Genomic DNA, 12564 nt, shown 5'->3' with positions numbered 1-12564 from the left:
GGGCCCATAATGCTGTGTGTGTGTGTGGGGCCCATAATGCTGTGTGTGTGTGGGGGGGGGGGGCATAATGCTGTGTGTGTGTGTGTGGGGGGGGGCCCATAATGCTGTGTGTGTGTGTGTGTGGGGGGGGCCCATAATGCTGTGTGTGTGTGTGGGGCGCATAATGCTGTGTGTGGGGCGCATAATGCTGTGTGTGGGGCGCATAATGCTGTGTGTGGGGCGCATAATGCTGTGTGTGGGGCGCATAATGCTGTGTGTGGGGCGCATAATGCTGTGTGTGTGTGTGTGGGGCCCATAATGCTGTGTGTGTGTGGGGCGCATAATGCTGTGTGTGTGTGTGGGGGCCCATAATGCTGTGTGTGTGTGTGTGTGTGGGGCCCATAATGCTGTGGTGTGTGTGTGTGGTGGGGCCCATAATGCTGTTGTGTGGGGGGCCCATAATGCTGTGTGTGGGGCCCATAATGCTGTGTGTGTGTGTGTGGGGCCCATAATGCTGTGTGTGTGTGGGGCCCATAATGCTGTGTGTGTGTGGGGCGCATAATGCTGTGTGTGTGTGTGTGGGGCCCATAATGCTGTGTGTGTGTGTGGGGCCCATAATGCTGTGTGTGTGTGTGTGGGGCCCATAATGCTGTGTGTGTGTGTGTGGGGCCCATAATGCTGTGTGTGTGGGGGGGCCCATAATGCTGTGTGTGTGAGGGGCCCATAATGCTGTGTGTGTGGGGGGGGCCCATAATGCTGTGTGTGTGGGGGGGGCCCATAATGCTGTGTGTGTGGGGGGGGCCCATAATGCTGTGTGTGTGGGGGGGCCCATAATGCTGTGTGTGTGTGGGGGGGCCCATAATGCTGTGTGTGTGTGGGGGGCCCATAATGCTGTGTGTGTGTGGGGGGCCCATAATGCTGTGTGTGTGGGGGGGGCCATAATGCTGTGTGTGTGGGGGGGGCCCATAATGCTGTGTGTGTGGGGGGGGGGCCCATAATGCTGTGTGTGTGGGGGGGGCCCATAATGCTGTGTGTGTGTGTGGGGCCCATAATGCTGTGTGTGTGTGTGGGGCCCATAATGCTGTGTGTGTGTGTGGGGCCCATAATGCTGTGTGTGTGTGTGGGGCCCATAATGCTGTGTGTGTGTGTGGGGCCCATAATGCGTGTGTGTGTGTGGGGGGCCCATAATGCTGTGTGTGTGTGGGGCCCATAATGCTGTGTGTGTGTGGGGCTCATAATGCTGTGTGTGTGTGTGTGGGGGGGGCTCATAATGCTGTGTGTGTGTGTGTGTGTGTGTGGGGCCCATAATGCTGTGTGTGTGTGTGTGGGGCCCATAATGCTGTGTGGGGGAGTGTCTGGGGCCCATAATGCTGTGTGTGTGGGGGGGGGGCCATAATGCTGTGTGTGTGGGGGGGGCCCATAATGCTGTGTGTGTGGGGGGGGCCCATAATGCTGTGTGTGTGGGGGGGGCCCATAATGCTGTGTGTGTGTGTGGGGCCCATAATGCTGTGTGTGTGTGTGGGGCCCATAATGCTGTGTGTGTGTGTGGGGCCCATAATGCTGTGTGTGTGTGTGGGGCCCATAATGCTGTGTGTGTGTGGGGGGCCCATAATGCTGTGTGTGTGTGGGGGGCCCATAATGCTGTGTGTGTGTGGGGCCCATAATGCTGTGTGTGTGTGGGGCCCATAATGCTGTGTGTGTGTGTGGGGCTCATAATGCTGTGTGTGTGTGTGGGGCTCATAATGCTGTGTGTGTGTGGGGCCCATAATGCTGTGTGTGTGTGGGGCCCATAATGCTGTGTGTGTGTGTGTGGGGGGGGGCTCATAATGCTGTGTGTGTGTGTGTGTGGGGCCCATAATGCTGTGTGTGTGTGTGTGGGGCCCATAATGCTGTGTGGGGGAGTGTCTGGGGCCCATAATGCTGTGTGTGTGTGTGGGGGGGGGGCATAATGCTGTGTGTGTGTGGGGCCCATAATGCTGTGTGTGTGTGTGGGGGGGGGCCCATAATGCTGTGTGTGTGTGTGGGTGGGGCCCATAATGCTGTGTGGGGGACTGTCTGGGGCCCATAATGCTGTGTGTGTGTGGGGCCCATAATGCTGTGTGGGGGACTGTCTGGGGCCCATGACTTTGCCCACATTTTTCATTTTGGCCCTCTGTGTGTTTGACATCCCTGCATTACATTGTCCGGCTCTGGCTCCTCTGCTGGATATGGAAGGTTGGGAGACAGCAGAACGTACTGTCGCCTCCTAGTGCGTATGTATGAGACCTTCTCCCATCTGTGCTGCCATTCACAAGCCGTATCTGTTCTGCTCTGCGTTTAGAAAAAACATAAAACATTATTGTGCACATTTGAAGTGAATAGGAGCAGAGCTGCAGCCCTCGGCAGCGGCCACCACACAGTGAACGGAGCTGAGCTGTTCAGCATTGTTCACATTCAGCCGCCACCAGAGCTGACAGCAGCTGATCAGTATACGGATGCCGTGTTTTGGACCCCCTGATCTGATATTGATGAGCAATCCTTAGACAACGTCATCAATACCATTGGCTCAGACAACCCCTTTAAATTCTCATAAATGAGTATTGTAGGACAATGCTTGTAAATACAAGCTTTACTGCTGATCAACATTTCCTGCAGTTCTTCAGCTACTAACACTTTTTATTTTTGTTTACAGATTGTTGCCTTGGAGACTGACCATCGCTGCTAGACAGCAGAACATGCACCGTGCTTACAAGCTTTATCTTTAAAGCTTGTAAGTACTGTTTTGAAGTTGGCCAGGATCGATGGAGCGCGCTGTTACCTTCTAATCCCAGCCAGCTTCAGCGCAGAGCTTACAAACTAGACAGCAGCGGTGGTCGGTCTCCTCGGTAACGAGCTGTAAACAATTGAAAAATGTTAATATCTCAAGAACGGCAAATTTATTTAAGCAGTAAATTGCAAAAGTGCTTGTTTTTACAATATCCATCTATGAAGAGGGGAATAATAATTTCAAGATTCAAGCCGCCTGCAGCCACCACTAGATGGCGCTGTGATGCATAATGCGTGATTTTTTTTTTTTAAGTTTAGCATATAAGTGGTGCACAGTGATCTCTTGTTCTCCCTCTAGTGGTGACTGTGGGCAGACAGAATTGTATCATGTTATAAGTAACATTGGCATCTATAGCTATACAGGGGATTTGGAGCAGTGTAGCATAAAAATAATGCATGTTAAGTCATATTAAAATAATTGAGCAGAATTGCATAGCAAACTGGTGATAAATCAACTTTTGTGCATGTTATGAATATTAAAAAAATATTTTCTTTTGTTTCTTCTTAGCAATTCATGATGGCGAATAAACTTGACACGGCTATGTGGCTGTCACGGTGGTTCACAGTATACTGTTCGGCATTATTTATTCTACCTATTTTAGGGTAAGTTATGTAAACTCTGTAAATTCTGCACAAAATACATTAGACATATGAGTATTTTTAGGCTAAGTGCCCACGATGCAGAAATGCTGCTTCTCCCTGGCAGGAAAAACGCATGCGTTTTTTACATGCGTTTTTTTCAGCCAGGTAGAAGCGTTTGTCAAGCGTTCTTCACATGCATTTCTGCATGCGGGTTATCAAGCGCTTTTCCAAGCGATTTTAGCATCACTTGGAAAAGTGCTTGATAACTTGTTCACACTATATAAATCCATGCAACCGGCATGAATTTATATAGTGTGGCCAAGTTAGTTAAAAAAAAAAAGAATAAGAATGGTGAAAATTAACCACTTCGCACCAGAGCCTGTTTTTGCCTTCGTGACCGGGCCAATTTTTTCAATTCTGACGACTGTCACTTTATGAAGTAATTACTCTGGAACGCTTCAATGGATCCCCCTGATTCTGAGATTGTTTTTTCGTGACATATTGTACTTCAGGATAGTGGTAAAATTTCTTCGATATCACTTGCGTTTATTTGTGAAAAAATCGGAAATTTGGCGAAAATTTTGCAATTTTCAAACTTTGAATTTTCATGCCCTTAAATCAGAGATATGTCACACAAAATAGTTAATAAATAACATTTCCCACATGTCTACTTTACATCAGCACAATTTTGGAACCAAAATTTTTTTTTGTTAGGGAGATAGAAGGGTTAAAAGTTGACCAGTGATTTCTCATTTTTCCAACAAAATTTACAAAAACATTTTTTTAGGGACCACATCACATTTGAAGTGACTTTGAGGGGTCTTTATGACAGAAAATACCCAAAAGTGACACCATTCTAAAAACTGCACCCCTCAAGGTGCTCAAAACCACATTCAATAACTTTATTAACCCTTCAGGTGCTTCACAGGAATTTTTGGAATGTGGAAGAAAAAAATTAACATTTAACTTTTTTCACAAAAATGTTACTTTAGACCCAATGTTTTTTATTTTCACAGGGGTAACGAGAAAAAATGGACCCCAAAATTTGTTGTGCAATTTCTCTTGAGCGCGCCCCATATGTGAGGGAAAACCACTGTTTGGGCGCACTGCAGGGTTTGGAAGGGAAGGAGCGCCATTTGACTTTTTGAATGTAAAATTTGTTTGAATAATTAGCGGACGCCATGTTGCATTTGGGGGGCCCCTAATGTGCCTAAACAGTGGAACCCCCCCCCCACAAGTGACACCATTTTGGAAACTAGACCCCTTAGGGAACTTATCTAGATGTGTGGTGAGCACCTTGCACCCCCAGCTGCTTCACAGAAGTTTATAATATTGAGCCATAAAAATAAAATTTTCACATTTTTCCCACAAAAAATGTTTTTCATTCCCTAATTTTGTATTATCATAAGGGTAATAGGAGAAATTGCACCATGAAATTTGTTGTGCAATTTCTCCTGAGTACGCCGATACCCCATATGTGGGGGAAAACCACTGCTTTGGTGTACGGCAGGGTTCGGAAGAGAAAGAAGCGCTATGTTGGCTAGGATAGGCAGCAGACACCATGTCACATTTGAAGAGTCGCTGACATGCAGAAACCCCCACAAGTGACCCCATTTTGTAAACTACACCTCTCAAGGAATTCATCTAGGGAAGTAGTGAGTATTTTTAAATTTATACCATTGGGCAGTGAAGAAAACATAATTATATTTTTACCACAAAAAAATGTTTTACCCTCAGATTTTACATTTTCACACAGGGCAATCGGTAAAAATGGTGCCGAAATGTGTCACACAATTTCTTCTAAAAGTGTCAATACCCCATATGTGGCTGTATCGTACCGCTCAGCCATATGGCGAGATCTGGGGGGACGGAGCGCTATTTGACAATTGGAGAACAAATTATTGTAGAATAGGCATTTGGATTTGGGAGCACAAAATTTTCTGAATTTCTTTTGGGGGGCAAGGGCCATTTCGCTTTTCCAGAGCCTTTCTGCTACCAGTAGCTTGGAATTCCCTTATATTTTTAACAGATGACGGACCTGAGTGGGGACTAGCTTTTTTTGAGGACTGAGTTGAAGCTTTTATTGGGAACATTTTACGTAACATTTATCCGGCGCTCTAGCCTGAACACTTACATCGGGGTTTCCATCTAAATGTCCAAGTGATGTAATTCAGATGAAACCCCTGCGGGATCCATTCACTGTAATGAGGCAGCAGAGTTATTCTGGACTCCGTCTGGCCTCTGTTTAGCGGTGTCCTTTTTTTCAGAAGTGCGCAAAACTGTGGCCAACCGCACTTTTATGCACGCCTAAAACAAATGACACCGTGGGGTCACAGGCCAGACGGCATCCACAGTGGCCTATATCTGCCTCATTACAGGTAATCTTCCGTCATGGGTTCCATCTGAATCACGTATTTCAGAGATTTACACGGAAACTCTGGTGTAAGTGCTCAGCGCAGAGCGCAGGATAAATGTGAGCAGAGCCTTACTGGGATCTTTGGGAGACATAATAAACAAATCAGTAGCAGGTGAAAAATTGGTTTTATTTATTTGTTTACGCCGTTCCTCGTGTGATATAACTGATTAGATTACTTTATTCTTCGGGTCGGTGCGATTACAGAGATACCAGATTTATATCGGGTTTTTATGACTGACAGCTGTCACACACTAAGAGACGCTTTTTTTTTGCAAAATCTAGTTTTTGCATCGCCATATTTTGAGAGCTATAATTTTTCCATATTTCGGCCGACAGTCATGTGACGGCTTGTTTTTTGCGGGACGAGTTGACATTTTTATTGGTACCATTTTTGGGTACGTGACATTTTTTGATCGCTTTCTATTCCGTTTTTTTTGGGAGGTAAAATTAACAAAAACCAGCAATTCAGGAATTGTTTTTTGAGGTTTTTTTTTATGCCGTTCTGGGTGTGGTGAAAGTGATAAGGCAGCATTATTCTTTGGGTCAGTACGTTTACAGCGATACTACACTTACTGTATATTTTTTTTATGTTTTGGCGCTTTTACACAATAAAACAATTCTATAGAAAAAATATTTTTTTTGCATTGCTTTATTCTGAGCGCTATAACTTTTTTATTTTTCGGCTGATGGAGCTGTATGGCGGCTTTTTTTTTGTGGAACAAGATGACGTTTTCAGCGGTACCATTTTTATTTCCATTTTGCTTTTTGATCGCATTTTTTTTCCACTTTTTGTTTGGCGATATGAGGAAAAAGCATAGTTTTTTGCTCCGTTTTTTATTTATTTTTATTACGGTGTGCACAGAAGGAGTTAATTAGTGTGACAGTTTTATAGCTCGAGTTGTTTCGGACGCGGCGATACCAAATATGTGTACTTTTTTTATTTTTGCATAAATATACGGATTTATCGGTTTAATATTTTATTTTAATTTATTTTGTTTTTTTTTTAACAGTTTCAAAACTTTTTTATTTTTTTTTTTTTTTTCATTTTTACTTAGTCCCTGTATGGGACAATAATTTTTATTTTTCTGATGTCATGTAATGTAATAGACATGTATTACATTACATGAGATCTTCACACAGTCTGTGTGTCCTGCCAGGCTTCAGCTTGCAGGCTGACCCTGGCAGGACACCATATATGGCAGAGCTGGAGGCGGTCATGTGACCTCCAGCTGCCATAGCAGCCCAAGGTCCTGGAAGGTATCAGGGGTCTTCGGAGAGGTAAGGTACCACCCCCTCTCCTCCTGCTGTCTTCTGTATGCCGCGATCACTATAGATCGCGGCATATAGAAGACAGCAAAGGGTTAACATCACTGGGACCTGATCCAATCAGGTCCCGATGATGTTCCCTGTCAGAGCTATCCCTCTGCACCGCTCTCGCAGCGCTTGCAGGACCCTGGGGGTCCTGAGCGCTGCGAGACCACCCACCGTTTTTAAACGTCCGCGCTGCACAGAGCCCAGGCAGCGCGGACGTTTATGTACAGTGGGCGGTCGGGAGGCGGTTAAAAAAAATAATTTTATACCCACCTTCCGTTGTCCTCCCGATGTTATCTCTGCTCCGTTCGGTGTGTTGGGCGGCTCGCGCTGTTGTGAAGGACTTGCGGTGTCGTCATTGAGCCATGTGATGGGTCACATGACTCAGTGACGTCATGGCAGGTCCTTCACAACAGCGCGAGCATTGCAAGAGACCGGACGGAGCAGACAAAACACCGGGAAGACATCGGAAGGTAAGTATAATCTTTATTTTTTATTTTAAATTCTTTTTTTCACAGTTTCTATGGTACCCAGGTCTGGATGAGAGTCTCCTCTCCTCCAGACTTGGGTACCATTCGCACATAGAAACGCATAATATCCGTGTGTACAAATGTACTGACACAGATATTATGCGTTTCAATGCAAGTCAATGGCGGCGATTACGCTGCGTGTCCGCAAAATTAATGGACATGCTGCGGATTCTTGAGCGCAGCATAAATGCTGCGGAAAAATCCACAGCATGGGCATTGCGGCTTGTCATTGGGGACCATGGAGGGCGGATTACCAAGCGTTTATGCTGCGGAAATTCCACAGCATAAACGCTTGGAAAACGCATAGTGGGCACACAGCCTAAGTCTAGATCAGGGATGTCAAACTCCAATACACAGAGGGCCAAAATTAAATACTTTGCCAAAGTCGCAGGCCAACCTTGATATTTATTAAATTAAATGTCTACAATTGAGGAAGTTTTTTCCTTATCATATATAGCGATAAACTTTTTCATATGGAAACAAACTTAAAGGGCTTGTCCCACAAACAAAGTACATTTTAATTGATAGATATTAGAATAAAATAAACACATAATTACATATGGGGCATACTGGAATAATATAATATGTTATGTTAGAGCAGTAAAAAGCATATCGCCTAATGGTCTAATTTAAATATGTAATAACAGAGGATAAAAAACCTTGAATTAATAAATACAGATCATGCCAACAAAGTGCCCTTAAACACAGTATGATATCCCCACAGTTAATTCCTCCACAAGCGACATATGGTAACCCCAACACAGTATGACGCCCCCTGTGATCCCCACACAGCCCTCCATAGAGCATAACTTGCCCCACATTAAAAAAAAAAATAAAAAAAATACTCCCCTCTCCCCAGTCCCTGCTGCTGCAATCTTGGCAGTGAGCGCTATGATGCTCCTCACTGCTCGGCACAGCAGGTGCAAAATAATGACGTTATCGTGTCTGATACGCAAAGGTAGTGTGATGGAGGAGGGAGCGGATGGCTTCCCTCCTCCCTCATTACTTTCAACTGTATGTGCATGGGATCGGCCCACGTACACAGGTGTCTCTATTCTGTCTTGACCCGTATTCAGAGGAGAGAAGGATCTTGTTGAATTTCAGCATCTGAACCTTTTGTTCTCCTCCCCCGAAGAGTTTAGCAGTGGCGCGCTCATTAAAAAACCACAGGAACGCTTGTCTGAGACGAGTCTTCCTGTGTATGGAGAGTTGAGGGAGATGGCTTTCAACCAAACGATCTAATGTGTATGGGTGGGCTTAAAAAAGCCCTTTTTTTTTTTTTTCCCCTGAGCCTGTGTATATGTAGTATCAACAAGGCACCATAGGGAAATGTGTGTAGGATGCAGAAGGCCGGGGATGTGAGACGGGGCACGTGATTAGGATTCCAGCACCTAATGAGCTGCACTTCACACAGCCGGGCACTGAGGCTGGCTAATATAGACTGGCTTCTGCTGTGCCGATCTTGAAGAGTACGCTGGTGTAAGGTGCACCAAATTCAGGACGCCCACACCACCTAATGAGTTTGGCACACTTTTGTCTGTGCTCAGAATCTGATACGTTCTCCACCTATAAGCTGGTGTAGCTTTCTGATATAATGCACACCACTCTGGCGTAAATTATGGTAAATTTTTTGGGTCACTGTATGCCATGTAATCCTACAAAGAACATAACCCAATAAGAAAGTTGAGATTAAAATCTTAAGATTGCTGTTAAATAGTAAATATCACCAATCTGGGGCTGCCCATTTTTATTTAGTAAAAGAATGGGCGTATCCGAGATTAGTGATTTTTCTAAATATCATCTATTGACAAAGGCGCTCAGAAAGGTTCCTAATATCCTTCAAAAGGGCTGATTTTCTAGCAATAGTTGAGGTTGAACTTCCAAGTTGCAGGCTGTGCATGCTGAGTGGGATCCCACAACCTTCCGTGGCCGCTCTTGCAGTGAGAGAGATTTCACAAGATCTTGCTCTCTGCACTGAGCCATGCTGCGTACTTTACGAAGAAGTGATCGAAAAGTAACCGCTCTAATGGTGTCACCGCCTAGTGGCGTCAGCGCTCAGTCACCGCCTAGTGGCGTCAGCGCTCAGTCACCGCCTAGTGGCGTCAGCGCTCAGTCACCGCCTAGTGGCGTCGGCGCTCAGTCACCGCCTAGTGGCGTCGGCGCTCAGTCACCGCCTAGTGGCGTCGGCGCTCAGTCACCGCCTAGTGGCGTCGGCGCTCAGTCACCGCCTAGTGGCGTCGGCGCTCAGTCACCGCCTAGTGGCGTCGGCGCTCAGTCACCGCCTAGTGGCGTCGGCGCTCAGTCACCGCCTAGTGGCGTCGGCGCTCAGTCACCGCCTAGTGGCGTCGGCGCTCAGTCACCGCCTAGTGGCGTCGGCGCTCAGTCACCGCCTAGTGGCGTCGGCGCTCAGTCACCGCCTAGTGGCGTCGGCGCTCAGTCACCGCCTAGTGGCGTCGGCGCTCAGTCACCGCCTAGTGGCGTCGGCGCTCAGTCACCGCCTAGTGGCGTCGGCGCTCAGTCACCGCCTAGTGGCGTCGGCGCTCAGTCACCGCCTAGTGGCGTCGGCGCTCAGTCACCGCCTAGTGGCGTCGGCGCTCAGTCACCGCCTAGTGGCGTCGGCGCTCAGTCACCGCCTAGTGGCGTACACAGCAGCGTCTAGTTACTGTATAGGGCAAGATCTCACTATTTCACAGCGAGGAAGGCTCCGGAGGGATTTCGCTCTGCTCTGCTTGCAGTCATCCCACAACCCGTAAATACAGGCCCAGCTTTTGTTAAAAAGTCAGGCCTTTTCAGAGGACATTGGGGTTCCTCATAAGTATTTTTGTTTGTTTATTTTACTCACTTATATAGTGCCATTAATTCCACAGCACTCACAGAGAGATATTTACAAAAACCACCAGTCTGAGGCTGTCCACTTGTCTAATAAATAGAAAGAGCAGCCCCAGATTGGTGATGGACTGGTTACTCTGTAAGTTTTAAGTTTGTGATTAATTCTTTCTCTCTTCTACAGCTTACATGAAGCCGCCAGTTTTTATCAGCGTGCCTTGCTGGCCAATGCCCTCACCAGCGCCCTCCGGCTACACCAGAGGTTACCACACTTCCAGCTGAGTCGGGCTTTCTTGAGCCAGGCTCTGTTAGAGGACAGCTGCCACTACCTATTGTATTCACTCATCTTTGTCAATTCCTACCCTGTCACCAGTATCCTTTCCCAGTTATTTTTATAATGGTTTTATGTAAAGGGGTGGAAAAAAAAGACATAGTAACATCTGAACACGGGGTGTATAAATATAGGCCTTGAAATTTTTTTTTTTTTTTTTCAAAATTTCATCTACAAGCCAGGTGTTGTATCTTAGATTTCTGGGACCACCATAATCACTATTACAGGGGTCCCCCCATTCCTGACTCTCCATATAACTCCTTCTCATCACAAGAAAGTTACAAGAAATTTGGCAACTCTGGAGCTCCCTGATTAGTTATCAGGGGGACCCAAACAAAGGGTCTCTGACAGATCAACAGGCCACCAGCATCCACCAAATATCCTTTATTTGTCACCAGGAAATAGACACTACACTTGATAAAGACCCCTGCGTGTCTTTGTTCTAAAGAATAGCATGTGTATGTTGGAGACTGCTGATTATTTTGAATAGTATTCAGGGGGTCCCTGTAACGGGGATAGTGTTTATACAGGCAAATCAGCTGCCATGCAAAATGTTACTAGTATTGGGCAACACAAACTACACAAGTAAAAATCAGTCCCTTGCCCCATTCCACATGATGTGCTGTTTTACATCTACTGCATTTTTGATTTGCTTGACTGTTTAGTGGAAGCAACATGATCTGCTGGACGGTCCTCAAATTCCCACTAAAGGAGAAAATTGCTGTTTGTAAAAACCACATAATCATTCAGCTTTATGACTCCTCAATTATGCTATTTATGCTTCTTCTTGATGGGAAGTTCTTGGGGTTGTCAATGGGGTCTTGCTGCACCCACCAGCTTAGCGTTGATTGCATAGATGGTCTATATATATTTTTTTCTATTCTCTCTATCGATTCACATGTAGCTTATGGTTATTGTGCGTAGACAATATTCAGACTGAGACAAATGAGTACAACCATGAATCAGGGCTGTGGAGTCGGTAAGCCAAACCACCGACTCCTCAATTTCCCTGACTTCTTACTCCGACTCTACGACTTCGACTCCACAGCCTTGCCTCACTACTGAGCATGTACATAAAGTGCGGACAGATTCATCAAGATCATTAAATCAAGATCAGAACAGACATTTATAGGACATTTCATAACTTTCCCAAATTCTTATGGAAACATTGACAGCACATCCTGCATTGCACTAATGAACCTAATTTATTATATAATTTCGGACTCGGTCCATTTTATAGAGAAAGCAGAAAAATCCAGCTCACAGATAAAGTCCAAAAAAGTGCATTTTATTTTCCAAGGTACATGAAGCATAGGTTAAAATTGATCTTGACAAAGAGCGCTTGCCGCTCGAAACACGTCGAAAGATGCCTGCATTCTCTTTTGTCTGAATACACAATTTTAATCTTTGCTTCATGTACCTTGGAAAATAAAATGCACTTTTTTGGACTTTATCTGTGAGCTGGATTTTTCTGCTTTCTCTATTGTATGTTGCGCCCTGCCCAGGTGCTATCCGTGCTCCAGAAGTGTGGAACTACAGGTGGTGACCTGGATTTACTTCTGTGGTGCATTTTATACCGACACCGATTCCAAGACTCCGACTCATGGTTGACTCATAGCTCATTGATGTGTTGTAATCTCAGTGGACGATGAATGCTCTACAAAATTGATCCTAAGATTTAAGGGGCCATATTTAGGGCAAACCTAATGTTGCCAAGTGGTCAGGAGCTCCATGTGTAGGGAAAACCTAGCCCTGCCAGGTGATCAGGAGCTCCATGTGTAGGG

General features: G+C 45.7%; 1 protein-coding gene across 2 annotated transcripts in view; it reads left to right on the top strand.

The window, feature by feature from the left end:
• TMEM33 (transmembrane protein 33) overlaps nt 1-12564 on the top strand; it is a 34335-nt gene that overhangs the window by 17714 nt on the left and 4057 nt on the right. For both annotated transcript variants that reach the window (XM_073645618.1, XM_073645614.1), the window contains exons 3-4: nt 3293-3387; nt 10634-10821. In XM_073645618.1, coding sequence (XP_073501719.1) covers nt 3293-3387; nt 10634-10821 — 283 coding nt within the window. The remainder of the gene's footprint in view (nt 1-3292; nt 3388-10633; nt 10822-12564) is intronic.

This window comes from Phyllobates terribilis, unplaced genomic scaffold, assembly GCF_046119375.1.
Source record: "Phyllobates terribilis strain yellow unplaced genomic scaffold, ASM4611937v1 Scaffold_1__5_contigs__length_1240528914, whole genome shotgun sequence".
Lineage (NCBI taxonomy): Eukaryota > Metazoa > Chordata > Amphibia > Anura > Dendrobatidae > Phyllobates > Phyllobates terribilis.
The sequence above is the reverse complement of the archived record's forward strand: the minus strand, read 5'-3'. Positions and strand labels throughout refer to the sequence as shown.